Source organism: Phocoena phocoena, chromosome 2 (genome assembly GCF_963924675.1).
Source record: "Phocoena phocoena chromosome 2, mPhoPho1.1, whole genome shotgun sequence".
NCBI lineage: Eukaryota > Metazoa > Chordata > Mammalia > Artiodactyla > Phocoenidae > Phocoena > Phocoena phocoena.
Genome location: NC_089220.1, coordinates 84965118 through 84982534, shown reverse-complemented (window position 1 = coordinate 84982534; position 17417 = coordinate 84965118). Strand labels below are relative to the sequence as shown.

The 17417-nt window shown below is 56.9% G+C and overlaps 1 protein-coding gene across 3 annotated transcripts in view; it reads right to left on the bottom strand.

The window, feature by feature from the left end:
- Positions 1–2401: 2401 nt before the first annotated feature.
- The window catches only part of MAPKBP1 (mitogen-activated protein kinase binding protein 1), a 49074-nt gene continuing 34058 nt past the window's right edge, over positions 2402–17417 (bottom strand). Inside the window, exons 3-31 of one of the 3 annotated variants that reach the window (XM_065870940.1) lie at positions 16801–16863; positions 16520–16577; positions 15611–15781; positions 15093–15230; positions 14656–14838; positions 14413–14430; positions 13928–14088; positions 12949–13138; positions 12227–12373; positions 11838–12013; positions 10970–11061; positions 10578–10703; positions 10122–10192; positions 9829–9950; positions 9479–9554; positions 9257–9368; positions 9020–9083; positions 8628–8762; positions 8284–8420; positions 8024–8079; positions 6741–6977; positions 6102–6268; positions 5726–5871; positions 5407–5604; positions 5172–5256; positions 4562–4875; positions 3773–4369; positions 3248–3333; positions 2402–2629 (exon numbers count right to left, since the gene is read on the bottom strand). In XM_065870940.1, the coding sequence (XP_065727012.1) occupies positions 2402–2629; positions 3248–3333; positions 3773–4369; positions 4562–4875; positions 5172–5256; positions 5407–5604; positions 5726–5871; positions 6102–6268; positions 6741–6977; positions 8024–8079; positions 8284–8420; positions 8628–8762; positions 9020–9083; positions 9257–9368; positions 9479–9554; positions 9829–9950; positions 10122–10192; positions 10578–10703; positions 10970–11061; positions 11838–12013; positions 12227–12373; positions 12949–13138; positions 13928–14088; positions 14413–14430; positions 14656–14838; positions 15093–15230; positions 15611–15781; positions 16520–16577; positions 16801–16863 (4354 nt within the window). The remainder of the gene's footprint in view (positions 2630–3247; positions 3334–3772; positions 4370–4561; positions 4876–5171; positions 5257–5406; positions 5605–5725; positions 5872–6101; positions 6269–6740; positions 6978–8023; positions 8080–8283; positions 8421–8627; positions 8763–9019; positions 9084–9256; positions 9369–9478; positions 9555–9828; positions 9951–10121; positions 10193–10577; positions 10704–10969; positions 11062–11837; positions 12014–12226; positions 12374–12948; positions 13139–13927; positions 14089–14412; positions 14431–14655; positions 14839–15092; positions 15231–15610; positions 15782–16519; positions 16578–16800; positions 16864–17417) is intronic. The other 2 variants (XM_065870941.1, XM_065870942.1) reach the window with 2 other exon arrangements.

Below are 17417 nucleotides of genomic sequence, written 5' to 3'. Positions count from 1 at the left end.
CGCCCCTCCCTCCCTCTCTCCTTAAGACCTCGCCCCGGGCCCGAGGCCCCGCCCTTCCCTGCGGCCTCGAGCCCGGGCTCCCCGCCCTCCCCCACGCCTCGTCCTCCCCCACACTAACGCTGAAGTCCGCAGCTTCCAACTGCCCACCCCCATACACCCCCAGGCGACCACAGATTTTGTATCCACTCGGCGAGAAGCCGCGCCTCCTCTCGCCTGCCCCACTCGCTGGCAACCCAGGGTTAGCAAATGATTGTGTTTATTGACGAGTTCATACATCAGTACAAACGGACATGTTAAAAACAGCCTCTGCCCTGTGAGACCTGGGGAGGAGGGAAGCGCCATGGCCTGGACAAAGTATAAAAGTTATAAATAAGGGGCTTTCAAAACTGGGTCAGGGCAGATCTGAACGGGGGCGGCAGTCGCCGGTGGCCTCAGACATGCAGAAGGAGGCGGGCGCCGGCCACGAGACCCCCCAACCCGCACGCTCGGCTGGGAGTAGGGGAAGGGCGGCCACCTTCTCACAAACCTTGGCAGCAGTGTAGCGCCTTTTCCTCATGAGGGACAGACTGGCTGAGGATGGCCAAGAACCCAGCCCAGAGGGCCAGGCCTGAAACCCATTTGCGGTGGACTGCGGCTGGTGTGCGGGTTAGGGGTACGGTGAGAGTGGATTTCTAATTCTGACAAGGGCAGCTGCAGCCCTCCCGGGGCCCACTCTCAGCTGTGAGAGTTCTTGGACCAGGATTTCTTTGCACGTTGGCCAAGCAGGTGGTGGTAGTAGAGAAGAGTGAGGGTGAAATAGGTTTCACCTGTTCAGGTGACTGATGCAAACAGAGCTGCACACCCTTCAGAATCTAATTTCTTGCTAAGCCTCTGCCTACAGAGCCAGCAGAGCCCATACAGAAATGGACTTCTGTGGCCTGGAGCTGTGGTAGAGCTGCCCTGACTTACCTGAGGCAGAGGAGGCAGTAGGGCCTAGAGACACATGTTCTTCACCCCAACTCTTCAACAAGTGCTTCACTACTTGGTCCTACTCTACTTGCCCACTGTGCCCTAGCTCCTTCCCCTCACCCCTAAAACTGCCCTTCTAATTCTAATCTATCCCCTGACCTCTGCCACTTACCTGTCCCACCTACCACCCTTCCAGTGTGTCTCTTGGCCCCTGCTGCAGTCCCATTGTGCCTCCCTCTCTTCAACCTCCAGTACCCAGTACCCCTGGGTGCCCAGCACTGCCTTTGAGGCCATCTCACATCAGCTAGGCTGTGGACACTAAGAATCCAGATTTCAGGCTTAGTGTGTTCCTTCCCTTTTCATGTTCTAAGAGCCAGGTTGGTGAAGCTAGGGTGGGATGTGAGAGAAAACCAGGTACCCATCAGCCAGCCAAGTGCCCTACCAATGAACACTCAATATGTGTGTGTGTATGTGTGTGTTTCGATTTCACCTGTGGCCAAGGTCCTTAGAAGGTGGGCCAGCGCCCTGTAAACTATGAGGGAAGTTCCAACACAGACCTCTGACTGAGCATCACTCAGGATGCAGGGAGAAGGTGGCCTCGGCTCCAGGAGCCTACTGGGGACCAGGGCTGGAGAACAGGGAAGGCCAAGGGGCTGAGGGAAGGAGGCCAGGGCTTCATGTTTGCCCAGCACAGGGCTTTACTGTCCTGCAGCAACATCCCACAGCTGGCTCCACAGTTCCGGCCAGGAGAGAGGGGGCACAGGAAGAGACGATGCTAGGGCTCTCTTGGAGGGGGAACGGGAGTGGAATGTGGTGGCTCGGGCCTTGACATCAACTCAAGCCTCCTGATGGCTGGGAGTGCTCCAGAGGGCCAGAGGGCTCTGCCTTTCTGAACTGCCAGCAAGTGGGGAAAACAACCCCTGCTCTGGCAGCCAGGGGAGTGCAGCTGGTATTGGATTGGGTGGGGGGGGGGCGGTGGGGGGAGTGGAGGTAGAGGTGAAGCTCCGTTGTTGGCTAAAGGGCATGGATACCAGATCACCTCTCACCTCTACCCCACTGAATACCCTGTGTGTGCTCCACCCCAGGGAGCTGATCCCTGCAGTAATTTCAAATGGCTTCTCAGAAGGGAGGGCCAGCCTTTCCCGATTTCCCCCAGATGAGGCAGGCTGCCCTCCTACTCCTCACAGCACCAAGATGACAAAGGCCCAAGACCTACCCCTGCGTGAGCCACTGGAGGGGCTGTGGAGGCAGGAGTTCCAAGAAAGTGAGGCAACAGTCAGGGAAATAAATTAATAAATACAGGGACCCCATGAGGAACAGCTGGGAAAGCTGCTTCCCCTCTGAGCACTGATCCCTGCTATCCACTCCAAGCAACCCCACAGGTTTTGGTGAGTGGAGGAGGGGCTGCAGTTTGGAATCGAGGGAGCATTCACTTGGGACAGGCTTCTGGAACTCAGAGTCTGCGTTCCATGCGCCGCTCCACGGCTCGAAGCAGCAGCTCTGAGTATTGCTCCAGCAGGGCCTGTGTCTGCTCGGCGCCCGCAGCCCCAGGGCTCCCGCCTGGGCTGGACAACACGGCCCCGGCCAGGGCCTCTAGCTCCTGCCGCACGGAGGAGAAGGTGTTTCTGAGGAGCTGGGTGATGCGACTTTGCTCTGCTGAGGGTGTCTTGCAGCTGGCCACCTGCAACAGGACCCCGGAAGTGAGGTGGAGGAACAGTGGAGGGGACTGTCAATGGATGTAGAAAAGGGAGGGGCCCTGCCGGTGTCCAGCCTGCCCCAAAGAAGGGACTGCATGCCCTGCTAGGTGTGGCTGGGAGTTGCACACTCCAAGACCAGCAAGTATGACCAGAGGCTAGGGGACGGAGGCAGACCCTGGGGGTGACTGTCAGATCTGGCACCATCTACATCTTGTTAGCAACTCCTCTTTCAAATCTTGGCCCCTGCTGGATTGTCCCCTATGTTTAGGGTGGCCAAGTCAGTTTTGAATATGAAAAGGGGTACTATTAATAATTATACTTGGACAACAGGCATAAGCTGCATGGTCCTAAGCAAACTAAGACATGTGGGCTCTCTACACCTCACCCTCCTGTCTGAGGATGTCTCCAGCTGTTAGCCAGAAATGACCCATACGTGCTCAGTTCACGAGGCCTGGCCTGGCTTCTAACCCACTCACCTACTCAGAATGTTCCTAGTTGCTCCACCCACCCATCGGTGTAAGAGCCTTATCATTATGTTCCAGATACTCAGCTAGCACTCCTGACCTGCTCTGTCTTCCCGCCAGGGGGTACCCAACACGTACCAAGTGGTAGAGCTGCACGGCCTGGCGCACACTGCCCTGGAGCTCTGCCACAAGCTGTTCGCACTGCTCCAGGCTCACGGCTGGTTCTGGGAGGGACAGACAGCTCAGTAAGACCCAGCAAAGCTGCTCGTTCAGGCCTCCCCACCCAGGGGTCACTCAGAGGAAGAGAGGCCTACCCCCACCCCACCCAGCATCGCACGCCCTCAGTCCCTTCCTCTTGCCTCCTTCCTTCCCGACACCCTCCCAACACCACCCAGGAAACAAGGTCCAGAGGAAAGGGCCAGCTCCAGCTCCAGTCCCAGGGGCCGGAAGGCACTGAAGGGGCAAGTGGGTCACAGGGAGATCATGAAGGTCGGCAGGAGTGTCTCACCATCAGGGGTGTGACTTAATGGACCGAAACAGGAGCAGACAGGATGAAATACACCAGAGGCTGGATGCACAGAAATGGGATTGAGCCAGAGACTGGCCAACAGACACGGGAGAGAGAGGACGGGGCAGGCGATGAGAGCTGGGAGCTGTGCACACCTGAGTCCCGGCTCTGGGCCGCCCCCGGCCTGGTGCGTTCCACAGGGCTGGGAGTCTTCTCAGGGGGTGGGGACTGCAGGCTCTCAGGGCCTCGGAGGAGGATGCTGACCGGCAGCTGCTGGGCACGGGGACTGTTGGGCCCAGGCTGAGCCTGGCCCTCGGTCCTAGGCTTGGGAGTGGCACCCTCCCCCAAACAGGCCCGTCTCTCAGATGTACTGTGAGCCTTCGCCAGGCCCGCTGGGGGGCCAGGCTGTTCTGCCTCACCAGGGGCCTGGCCCTTGGTAGCAGGTGAGAATGTGGCCAGGGTAGGGCGATCAGGCAGTGGCTTTGGGATATCCAGGACCAGGTGAGCCCGGCTGGGCAGGGCCAGCTTGCTGAGTGGCGAGACTCGGATGGGGGCAGGAGCTTGAGGTTCGGCAGCCAGGCCCAGGTTCTCCCCAACAGAGATGCTGCGGGATATCTTGGCCATGGAACTGGTGGTGGGGTTCCGGTAGGAGTGGGGCTGAGACAGACGGCTGTCAGCTTGGGGCAGGGAACACAGGCGCCCCTGGGCCTCCATCTCCTGTAAGAGCAACGGGCCTGGTGGAGGGGCCTCATCTGCAGGGAAGACAGAGACATACACAGGTCAGGTGGTGAGGACGGCGTCCCGGGTGCTAAGGCTCAACTCTCCAGGAGCTGCTGTGCCCTGCACATACCCACTAAGGGGCTCCCACTGGCAAGCACAGTGACACATCAGGGCCACGTGAGGCCACTTTCCTCTAGCATGCCCATGGGCTCCACGCTCCCCACACCTAGAGCTGAGCCCCCCAGGCTCCTCACCCTGTGGCACCAGACTCTGCACCGACTGGGCTTTCTGGAGTCCACCTGAGGCGCTGGCTGTGGCCACTCTCTTGGGGGCCCAGCTACTGTCCCGGTTGAGACGGCGTCGTGGCAACAGCACAGGGGCTGCCTGCTGGGGGCCAGGGTTCCCGAGGGAAGGCCCCGCCTCCGGGGGTGCTCCTGGAGGATTGGCACCACTGACTCTCAGCTGCTCGCCAGAAGCCTGCGGCACCTGGGCTGGCCTCGATGTCATTGCCAGCCTTGAGGAAGATGGGGATGGTTCCCTAGGGAGGAAATGTGGAAGAAGGCCCAGAGGAGGCTCAGGGCTTCTCCCTGCCAAGACGGGGAGAAGCTCTCACAGCACTAACGAGGCACTAGGAGAGAAGGGTGGGCACAAAGCCAGCCAGGACAGCTGTCCCCAAACTTGGAGTGCACAATGCTGCTGGGCATGGAAGACAGAGCCTTGGAGAGAAGAGGGCTGCAGGCTGCCCCAGGCGCAGGGCTAACCCTATTGGGAGCACTGCGAGGTTAGGAGAGCTAGAGCTCCTTGTAGGAAAGTGAGCTGCTGTGGGGACAGTACCTGAGTACGGGGCTCTGCGCTTGCAACAGGAATCGTGAGGAGATGCTCCGAGACTCTGTCCGCTCTGGTACCCGGACTGGGCCCCCTGCCAGAGTGACAGAAATCAGGGACTGAAGCAAGCTCCTGCCCAGACTCTGCCTCCCCTAGAAAGCAGTCCCCGGGCATGGCCTGCCCTTGGACCCTCAGCGGGGCAAGGGGAAAGAAGGGTAGATTGCGGTGACCAATGTGACCACACCTGGAGCAGCCCCATTGGCCAGAGTCTCAAAGTGCTGTTTTAGAAACTGCTCCTGGTCCGGGGTATGGGGGCTGCCTTCCTGCACCCCGTAGGGGCCAGTGCCTCCCTCCTCTTCCTCCTCTTCCTCATCACCCTCGGCTGGCTCTTCAAGGTCTGAGGAAATGCCATCCACACTCAGGGGCTCTGTGCTCTCGGAGTCTGGTTGTGGGGGAGGGGGAGAGAAGCATCACGCTGCAACCCTCTGTCGCCAGAGCCTCCACTCCCACCTCAGTCCACTGACCCGCGTGGTCCCGGCCCTCCTTCAGGGCTGCAGCCCCACCTTCATTGGGATGCTCAGGGCTGGAAAGGCGACTGCTGCTGAAGTCCACGGAGCAGGCACTGTCAGGGCTGTGCTTCTCTGAGCCCCTGCTGCCGGCGTACACTCTTCCCAGGGTCCCTCGGGCTGGTGCCTGCACCTGGAACTCACTGCCAGAAAGGCCAAGAGGGGAAAGAGGAGGCAGTGAGCAATGGTGAGCAGCAGCCCCACTGGATCTCTGCCTTCCTTCTGCCCCACCCGTGAGCAGGACTGGGGATGAGGCAGTGGTGGGCAAGCTCTGAGTGCCTGGGGCCAGCCCCCCACCCAAATACAGAACCCTCGGAGGGAAGGGAAGAAGAGGCGGGTGGTGCATGGCCCCAGAAGTCTGCAGGACCCTTGCCTGGTATCCAGGGTGGGGCTGTCACTCGGCTCCGGGTAGACAATACCGTCTTCGATGGGTGCAGGCTCCAGTTCTTGGGCAAAGACCCCTTCATCTTGGGACAACAATCGGATAATGTGGGGGCAGGAACAGGGTTGGGAAGCCTGAGGCCGGGGGCGCTTTTCATTCTGGAAACACACAAAGGGAAACAAACATTCTGGAAACATCACTGGGGTTGCTGACGTGAGTGAGGGTCTGGGAGAGGAGGTGGAGGTGGGCAAGGATCCAGTGGGCACCAATTCCGGGGGAAGCTCCGACTCTGAGGACAGACACCGAAAAGCCAGGCTGGGTTCCAACTAGTGTTCTTGAGCTTCTGGAAGAACTACATTAGCACTCTGGGCTGCCAACCTCCAGCCACCACTTCATATCATGAGCCCTCCAAGGAACCCAGCCCAGGACAAAGGCTACCCTTTGCTTCTGCACCCCAAGCACCGTACCGCACAGCCTAGCCAGCCCCACCTGACTTTGCAGCTCAGGTTATCCATGTCCCACAGAGGCAGAGCAAGCACAGCTGGACCAATGCTCAGGCCCCAGCTGCTGGCACAAGGCTGGCTAAAGCTGCCTGGAGATCTCTAGTTCGCTGGGAGAAAGCGGGCTCACCTGGCTAGCATGTGAGGTCTCAGGGGCCTGCCGACCATGCTTCCCAGGACCTGAAGGGCTCACAGCCAGAGAGTCCTGGCTAGGGCCCCGAGGAGTTGGGGCCAGCGCCTCCAGCTGCCGCAGGTCCAGCATGGAGCGAACACTCAGCTCCACGCCTGGCTGAGCCCAGCGCCCCCTTCTTCTGGGTCCTTGGTTGGCTGCAGGAGCTGGATCCAGGAACTCCTCTGTCTCCTGTGCCTGGTGTGGGGAGGGGGTAGGAGAGGAATAACAGTAACAATCACACAACAGTCTTAGCAAACACTCACACGTCACCTACTGTGTGCCAGGCACTTTACACGTATTAGTTCATTTAATCCTCACAACCACCTTATGAAGGAGGTACTACCATTCGCCTCACATGTACAGATGGGAAAACTGAAGCACAGAGGCCTTAAGTAACTTGTCCAAGTCCCACAGACAGTCTGCCTGCAGGTTACAGCTCAGGTAGTCTGGCTCCAGAGTTCAGGCTCTCAGCTTCACTCTCTGTCCTGTCCTAGAGGACCTTCTGGTCTTCGTCCTCACCGGTGTCATGGACACCTCAGAGCTGGGAGTCTCTAAGAGGCCCCCACTCTGAGGACAGCCCCAAGTCCATTCACAGCACCAAGGACAAACCTGAGACACATGGCCTGGTCAGAAGGCACCAGACACCACACCACCATCATCCCATGAAACTGCTGCTGACAATGAAAGGTGCTGGAGCTTGAAACCCTGACGCGGGACAACGGAAGGCTGGGCAGCCTCTGCAAGCCTTCATCCTCCTCCCGGCCACCCTGAAGTTGCCACTCAGCTACTGGTCCTCTTAAGGCCTTTTCCCTCTAACTCTTCTGGAAGTTCTGAGCTTCTCTCTTCACCTGGGTCTTTAGAACTACAGTTTCTCCAGATTTCAGTTCTTTGGCCCTTTGACTTTCTTGCAATTTCCTTGTAACCATTCGGCTTAGACCCCTTTTCTACTCCCCACCTCAACATGTTCTTTGTTTACTCCCAGGCCCCCAGGAGGCTGAACAAGCAGAGTACTTCCCCTAGTGGTGACTAATCCTTGCAGGCCACAGGGAGGAAATACCTGGACTTCGTCACCCCTCACCTGGAACCAGCGCAGAGGCTCGAGCTCCCCTTCCTTGGACACAAGGGGTGGAGCACGTGGGCAGATCCCATGCCCAAATGCCTCCCCAGGTGCAGAGAGCCCTGCTTTCACTGTCCTTCACTTCTGGTAACCTTGCAAGGACATTTTAACGACGGTGACTCACCCGACTCATCTCCCAGTGGGACAGGCTTCGGGGCAGGGCCGCGCTGGGCACCGAGGCTAGACAGAGACCGGCAGTCAGAGAGAGTTTCGCGCCCACCCACCGTGCAGCGCTGGTCCCACAGCAGCCCACGCCCTACGAGGCTATGACAATGCTCCAGTTTCCTCAGCTCACACTGCTCTCACCCCCGCAGCCCCCGAAAGGGCACATCTAGCCACTGCACCAACTGGCGCCTGTCTGGCCCACATCAGACTTCCACAGACCTGGCTCTTTCTTGGTACCCTTGGCAAGGACGGGCAGAGCTGGAAGTTCTTCTTCTTCAGTGCCCTCGTCTTCTCCCTCCTTGTCACTGTCTGATGAGAGAGCTAGTCCAGGAGATAGCATCGATGGGGCCTCGTGCCTGAGTCCAAGACAAGGAAGGTCAGGGGGAGGGGAGACTCAATAGGGGAAGAGGCCAACATCTTGAGCGTTCGTGTGAGAAACAGGTATTGGGAGATACAGAGTTTCCGAATGGCGGGTCCAGAGCGAGGAGGGGGAGCCGTGCCACCACAGCGAGCAGTCTGGATGCTCACCCACCGCTTGTCCATCCCCCACACTCTGTTCTCACCGGTTGGGCCCAGCAGCCCTTTGGGGAGAGGACGGTCCTTGCTGCTTGCCCCCCCGCTGGTGCTGCCGCAGCTCGGCCAGACGCTGCCTCATGCCGATGGTCATCTCAGAGCTCAGGCGCCACACAAATATGCAGCTGGGGGAGGGCCACAGAGGTGGGTGAGGGAGGGGTAGGTAGGTAGGTCTCTGTGGGTGGTGACACCGCTAGTACCCCTTTCTCCACAGGCTGGCAAGGAGACCAGAGCCACCCTCCAGTGCCAGGTGAGGCCCAGCCAATATCCCTGTTCAGCCCTACTTCCCAAGACATCACTGAGTCGAAGAGAGGGGAGGGACAGGTTGTGTTTGTGGCACAGAGGAAGAATCTATGTCTCAGGGAAGCTGGCTTCTGCTCACCTGTCCCCTGACACAGAGATGAGATGTTTGCAGTCGTTACTAAATTTCATGCCAGTGACAATCTCTGTGAAGAACAAAGAATACGGCCTATGAGCCCCCCTGAAGTCCCAGCCAAGTGTCTGTCCCAACACACAGGGAGTTAGCTAGAGGGGAGGGACAGACAGTTCTGCTGGGACCCAGGAAACTAAAGGAAGAAAGAGGTACGTTCCAGGGGGAGAGTATCAGGGCTACACTCACCTGAGTGGCCAAACATGGTAGCCACACACTCGCCTGAGGAGAAGTCAAAAATGGAAAGGTTCTTGTCGGAACAGCTGGTAGCAATGTAGATCCCTGAGGGGTCTGTCTGCACCTGAGGAGTGGGACATACAGCTGGACGAGGACAGGAAGCACCAGTCCCTCTCCACCCAGCACCCCGTTCTCCCGTTCTCTAGCCCAACGCCCATCCTACTGGGCCCTTACCTTAATCAGAGTGCCATCCTCACCCTGCGACCCTTTAAACAGCTTCTTCTGCTTCCCGCTGCTGATGTTAAAGATCCTGCGGAGAAACACACTCATTCACATGAGGAGGAGGTCACGGTCACTTGGGTGGCAGCAAAGCCAGCATTCACCCGCAGCTCTGTTCTCTCTGGAAGCCACTCCCCAACACCAAAGGGGCTACCACCTCTTGGGTGAGGCAAAGTGCTCATTCTGTAGGCTCAAGGGGGCACAAAGTCCTGGACAAAAAGATAGACAGAGGGCTGAGCTGCCTAGAGCTGACCCCCTCGGGCATGAAGGAATGTGGTCAGATGGTCTGAGAAAGGGATGCCCACCGAATATTTCGATCCTGGCAGCCGATGGCTGTGTACTTCCAGCTGGGCTCCACATCCATGTCATAGAGGGTCGTCTTCCGTACCACGTGGTGTGTCCGTGTAAACTGTACTCCATCTCCAGACTGCAGGGGTGGAGCATGAGGGCAGACCCCACGCCCAAATGCCTCACCAGACCCAGAGAGCCTTGCTTTTGCCGCCCTTCACCTCTCGTAACCTCAGGTAGGGGAATCGTAGCAACCCCACGCCCCACCCACAAACCCATTGCCCCATTCAGGGACACCCAGTAACCTCACCTTCTGTGCAGTGCGGAAGTAGATGCTCTTGTCTGCTCCACAGCTTATCATGCGGACTTGCCCATCGCTGGCTATGGAGGAAGGGGGCCTAGCTATTCCCACTGCTCTCACCACAAGCAGGCCAGCCTTCCCTCTGCTTCCCTCCCCACATTCCCTCTATGGAGCTACTCTATAAGGCTGAGACAACCAATTAAATCAGGATGCTTCCCTCCAAACCTAGGCCTTCCTTTCCCCCCATTCTCAGCCAACCTGGTTGCTCAGGGTCCCCTGGACTAAGAGTCTATATTCCACCTGTCTTCCCATCCAGCCCCGGGCCGGCCAGCTGCTGTCCCACATGCCACTGTGACGGGCATACCCTTCTCACGGAGGCAGGACGCAGGTGGCAGTGGGGGGGGGGGGGCAGGGGAGATATCGGTAGTAGGCGGAAGAATGTATCTCAATTGCCCTGCCCCCTACCTGCAAACTTGACAGCTGTGATGGAGGATGAGTGCTCGTCCAACGTCTGCTGTAGGCTGTACTCCCGTCCAGCATCCAACACATGGATCAGCCGGTCCCGGCTTGCTGATGCTAGGAGCTTCAGACCTGGGATTGGAAGAACTCCATCAGCCCACGAGTGCCCAGAGCAGGCCCCTATCTGGGTCCAGCAAAAAGGAACTGAGCCCCATATCCCTAAGCCAAGAGAACCACAGAGAAGGGATAGAGCTGTCCTCCTCTAAACCTGCAATGACACCAAATGAGTCAAAGGGTTTTCAGTCCCACATCCAACAGCCAGGATAGATGTAAGTGGCACTGGCAGGATTGGAGGAGCCCTGTGCCATTCTGGGCTGGGTACCAGGCATCCACTTTACCTGTGTCTGGCTTAGAGTACTCCAGGCACAGAATTTCTGAATCATGGGCCTCCACCTTCAGCATCTCATTTAGGGACTGCAGTTCATGCACCCTGCAAAGATGAGGAGAGGAGGGAGGGGGTCACTGCCAGGCTGCAGGAGGAGAGACTCACTCTGCTTCCTCTGCTACGTCCTCTCCCCTGACCTTTTTGAAAGCTTATTTTTTATTTTTGAACTTTCAGGTTAGAGAAAAGTTGCAATGAGTACAGAGGGTTTCCATATTTCCCTTACCCAGCTTTCCCTAACGTTAACGCCTTACGTAACAACAGTCCGGTTGCCAGAACCAGGAAACTTACGTTGGTATAATACTATGAACGTAAAGGCTTTATTTGAATTTCACCAGTTTTGCCACATCCTTTTTCTGGATCCAGGATCCCACCCAGAGCCCAAACTGCACCGAGTTGTTACTTCTCTTCAGTCTCCTGTCTGTAACAGTTCTTCAGTCTTTGCTTACCTTTCATAACCTTGACACTTTGGAAGAGTACTGATGCTCTGTCATACGTACCTCAATTTGAGTTGGTCTGTCATTTTCTCATGACAGGACTGAGTTTTCTGCATTTTTGGCAAGAATACCACAGAAAAAAATGCTATGTCCTTCTTAGTGCACCATTATGGACTTTGTGATGTTGATATGAGGATGTTAAGCCTGATTACTTGATTAGGATGGTTTCTGCTGGGCTTCTTCACTATAATTATCCTTCCCTTGTATATGAATATCTTTTCCCCAATCTTTTAGAGCCAAACTTTTCCAAAGCTCTATCCCTGGGGACTAACTCCCCCAGCCCAGACCATGAGAGGCAGGCAGTACCCATTCCAGACCTGGCATTACCTGAGTGTGCCCACACGGTCCCCTGAAGCGAGATGCTGTCCGTTGGGGCTGATACACACAGAGCGAATGCCCACTCGGGGATCCATCAGGGACCCATCAGCTTTGTCTCCCCCGGGCAGCTCAGTGTCCAGCAGGGCCTGAGTGTTCCCATCCACATAGATGATCTTAATGAGGTCCTAGTGGAGCAGGTCAGGAGAAGTGGATAAGGCAGGCCTGACCCAGTACAGAAGCAAGGGGAGAGGAATGCTGGACAAGACAAAGCCTTGGCTCGCAGGGGCCGGCCAAATAAGAGCCGGAAGATCAGGGTCTGGGGACCCAGTTCCCGAGAAGGCGGTGTGAGGGCGAAGGGACGTGGGTGCTAGGCATGGGGTGGGGGCCCCGTGGCTCACATTGCTGAGGATGTTTCGGTGCAGGGTGGAGCCATGCACCCCAGAGCTCTCTGTGTTCCACAGGCGGATAGTGTTGTCAGAGGAACAGGTGATAAAGGAACTGGGGGGCAGGCAGGCCTGGTTACTGTCCTTCACTTCGGGGTAGACCTGAAGGGGCAGAGGGAACAAAGTCAGAGCTCCAATTAGGGAGCAGTCCCTCGCCTGCCCACGGAGATGGAAGGGAATGACATTAAGAGCTGATGTTGGCCAAGGCTTAGCCCACTGTCTGTCCTATGGTAAGCAAGCCGTAACTATTAGATACTCTTCAGATCACTGCGGGAAAGTACATTAACCAAGCATCTCCCATGTACCAGGAACTCTTCTATGTTTCCCACTCACATTATTTCACTTAATGCTTAAAACAATTAGATGAATCAGGTACATCATTTCACCACGGAGGAAATGAGGCTCGGTCAAGTTCAGTAACTCGTCCAAGATCACCCAGCCCAGGACAAGGCAAAGCTAAGGATGGACGGGGACACACTGGAAGAAGCCTGAGACATATAAGCACGAAAATTCAAGCTCAACCCTCAGGACCCATCTGAAGGTATGTGGACACACAGGGATGTTGCTGGAGAAGTGAGGAGGCAGCGGGAACATAACGTTCTACCTGGGGATCCCCACTTTCTGTCCTCACAATGGTGTCCCGGCAAACCAGGTCAGTCTCGAGTCAGCCCACCTACCTCCACACTCCAGACGCAGGAGGAATGATACAGAGCCGAGTACACCTTGCCCACTTTCTTGGGGTCCCTCACATCCCAAACGTAAATGCTGTGGTCGTTGTATACACAAGACAGCCACTGATTAGTAGGATCAAAGGTCAAGGCAATGGTGTCTGGATACCTGGCATTCGCCACTCCAGAGAAGAGGCGACTGTAGGGAAGAGGACAGAGCAAACTGGTGAGTGAGGAGCTGACGAAATGAGGGATTGAGGGGAATGAAAACAGAAGCCCACCCACAAAGGAAGGAGCAGAGCACGGGAGCCCTCTCCAGACCCGCAGGTTTGGAAGCAGCTGCTTGAGAGGAAAAAGCTGCCTCTGACAGCTCTCAGCTCGGAGCTGATCCAGCACTAGCTGCTGGGCCATGGTGCTCTCCTGATGAACACAAACGAGGTCAAAGAACACCAACATGAGACAAGGTAACTCTGTGGTCATGACGGAGTGAAACAAAAACAAGACCACTCTGTAGCGGTGTCTGAGACAGATAAAAAGAAGATCACTGTACAAACCACAAAAATGACCAAACATCACCGTTTTCCATCTTTCAGGACTGACTGCAACTTCTTTACCAATTACAGCTTTAGCTCCATACCTTTCCTTCCACCTTTCAAATGAAATTAAATGTCCAATTGTAGAACTGACCCCACTTCCTCACGGCACCCAACCAGAGCAAAACTTCAGTCCCTGGAACCAATCCTAAAATCATCTAACACAAGCCCAAATCTGACACTAAGCCCCTCCTAACGCCTACATACTGAGACACTCCATGGTCCCCCACAGTGCGCCGTGTACCAATAAAGCCACATTTGTGTGTGTGCAGAGATGTTCCTGTAATCTTTGGGGGTATCGATACACCCTTCATCTTATTCTCTGAAGCACAGGCAAGGAAGGCTGGGTGTGGAGTAAGGCTCTGAAATGGAGGCAGGGGGCCCACACAGCTCACCTGGCCTCTGTGACACTGGCAATGTCTGTCCCCAGGGCATGAGGCCGGGGCAGGGTGCTGAGGAAGTGCAGGTTAGAGGGGTTGAAGAGGCGCACGGTGCCATCAGCGCAGCCACAGAAGATGTAGTCCTGGCTCACAGAGATGCAGTGGGCCACGGTGGTCTGCAGGCAGAGGGGCTCAAGTCAGCATGGCCACCCACTCAAACCCTCCTCAACAGTCACCTGCCAAGAGGAGACACCAGCCAAGGCAGGGGGCGAGGGGAAAGCAGCCCAGCTGCTCTGGCCCAAGCCCCTCAGCTGTTATCTAGAGACGCCCCGCCCTCCAGCAGCTGGCGGCAGAGGGCTCACAGCCACGTGCACATGGGGGATGGGAGTCCGGGAGCCTTCTAAGGCACTAGAGGTTTTGGCAAAGAGGACAAAATAGGAAAAGCCCAGCAAAGAGAAAGGAACAGCATGAGAAAGAGAGGAGAGTCTAGCACCACTTACTGTGAAGCTGTCTGTGTTCTGAGCAGAAGAGGAAAGCAGGGAAAGAAAGACAGAAAGAGCAGGGAGCAGGCAGTTACACAGATCTGCTTGGGCTGGAACTGGGCCAAGCTCTGGCTCCCTCAAGCCTCTTCCTCCTGGGGTCCCCTCTTCCATGCAGGGCCCAGCCCCTGTACGGACAGTCCTCCCCTGAGCTGAGACGCGGGCAGCCCCACCCACCCCACCCACTGGGACAGAGATACTTACTCTCAGCTCCACCCACTTATCCAAGAGCCTCCGATCACTGAACTCGCACAGCAGCCCTGAGGACGTGATGCAGAAGGTGCTGTCTGCCTTCCTGCCTCGGCCACAGGCCACGTCGGTGAACAGGTTGTTCCGCAGCTCCCCCAGCAGCCCGGAGCGGCCCAGCAGGGGCACGGTGGCATTCACCTGTGGAGATGCGACACTGTCGCCCACCCATCGCCCCGGGGCGCCCTGGAAACCAAGCCCTGGGGAGAGGGAGGGAGGAGGCGTAGCAAGGCTCCCTTGCCCTCTGAGACTACCCCTCGGCCCAGACAGCATCTGGCTCATCCAGAACTTCTGGATGGCTGTGGAGAAAGCAGAGGGGCCCAAGGGGAGCAGTCTCCTGGGGTGGGCTGAGTAGACCCTGGCCCTGGGGGCTACTTCCAGCCTGAGCACCTCACCTTTGAGGTCTTACTGTCATCAAGGTACCAGAATTTGATGTGCCGGTTGCCAGCAGTGACAAAGTAGCTACAATCTTCAGAGAAGGACACCGCAGTGACCCGACTGGACACCTTATTGGAGGCCACCACAATGTTTTTCTGGAAGGAAAGCCAAAGGAAGAATCGAAGTTCTGCCTCTTGGAGCTAAGATGAAAGAGGCTCAGAGGATGAAGGAGGGTTAGATAGGATTTGTACTTTAAAAAATGTTTCTTTCCAGGATTTACTGGTCAGAAAAAGAGGGGAGGAAGGAGAATCCTTTTCCAGAGGAGTTGAAGAGATTCATTGCCTCTGGAGGTCCTCGGAGGCACAAAGCTAGCCTCTTTCTACCAACACGCTTGGCTACACAGTTGCTTTTTTCTGCTTCAGGTCATTTTCTAGAATAAAACTGAGATCAGCAGGGTGGAATGAAGGGGTTCAGGTCCCCAACTGGCCCTTGGACCCCCATGAGGCTGCGAGGCCGGCCCACCCGGCCCACTCACCTTCCAGGCCCAGACGTTGACGATCATGTCATGTTGGTAGCCCACAGAGACAATGTACTTGGCACTAGGCGAGAAGGCCACACAAGCCACGCCATACTTATGCTCCTGCAGCTCCGCCACCTGGCTATGCTCGGCCACGTCCCAAACCCGCACGGCAGGCATGTGCCCACTCTGCAGGGAGGCAAGAACTGGAAGTGAGGGCCAGAGGCACACAGCCTCCCCTAGCCTTTCAGGGTGGGGCCTACCTCTCCAGCTACCGGGCACAGTCTCTCTAATGAGCCCCCGGCCCAAAGCAGAGTGCTACACAGGGCAAAGGTGTAGAGGAAACATGATAAATATCTCAGGACAACAACGATTATCTGAGAGAAAACACCCCCAGATTTGGTTCAGTATCTCCGGGTGAGGGTCTGCGCCTCTGTGTTTGTTCAAAGCTCCTAGAGGGATCCTGATGGGCACCCAGGGTTGAGAATCACCACCACCCACGCCTATGCCTCCCTGTAAGAGACTGAGAAGGGAGAGGTGTCCCTCATGCGCCCAGCAGGGGGCCCCCAGGCACAAGGAATATCTTACGGCAGTGGTTTTCAAAGTGTGCTTCCCAAACCAGCAGAATCAGCATGATCTGGGAACTTGCTAGAAATGCAAATTTTGGGGTCCCCCCTCCCAAACCTATAGAACCAGAAACTCTGGGAGCAGGCCCAGCAATGTGCACTTTAACAAGCCCTCCAGCTGATTCTGACGCCCACTAAGGCTTCAGCACCATTGGTTTAAGGTGCAGCCAAAACCGGGATTTGGCATCCGTTCAGGAAGCCAGAGCGGCAGCAGCCCTAACCAGGCCCAGGACTGTAGCTCTCTGCTGAGGCCAGGCCACCCACCCTCTTCAGAGTACTGCGGCCCCCCTTCCACACTCACCTCTCCAGTGACCAAGTACTTGCCATCAGGGGAGAAGGCAAGGGCAGTGATGGTCTTCCTGCAAGAAATGAGGCAGGCTCAAAGAGGCACTGGCAGCCCTGCCTAAGCCCGGCTCCCTCACAGTTCCCTCAAAAGGCAAGACCGGCAGACAGCAACGGCACGTGTGACATTTCCCTAGCTGGCCCTGGGGCCCAGTCTCAGTCCCCAGAGCCACAGAGACCTAGACAGTGCCCTTCTCACAGACTCCAGGAGATGCCCCCTGAGGGCCCAGACCCATTTACCTGGAACTGTTGAGGATGTGGTGCTGTTTGTGTTTCCGGGGATTGAACAGCACGACCACACACCTGGGGAGATGAGTGAGACAAGTGACTTCAGCACCAAACCACAGCTCCCCCCGGAGCTCCAGGCCCCCAGGCCAGGGAGCTGGGGCGAGCCAGCTCAAGGGGGCTCCACTTGCCACTGAGGGCAACTGACCGCTTTCTTCTGGCAATTTGCTCTTCCCACTTCCTTTCCCACCAGTAAGGACCCATCTCTGCAGCCTCACGAGGGTGAAAGGACTCTCTGCAAGCCTAACCCCACCAGGTCCCTAAGCACCAGCGCCATCTCTGCCGCAAAGGGCAGCAGGGACCCAGGCCTTCCCACAATCCTTGCACAGCCCAGGAAGGGGGGCAGGAGGGAAGAACTCACGTGATTTGGGCAAAGCAGGCCACAGGTATACATACAGCCAGTGCGACATGGAGCCACACGTGTGTCAAGTATTTGAGCTCCAAGGAGTGAGGCCTCTCATGTGTGTGCCCACCTGTGTACTTGGCAGGAGCCAACCCCCCCCCCCCAGCCCCCACACACACCCTCTACGCGTCAGGTGATGGAGCGGGCGGGAGGCAGGGGACCAGAACCG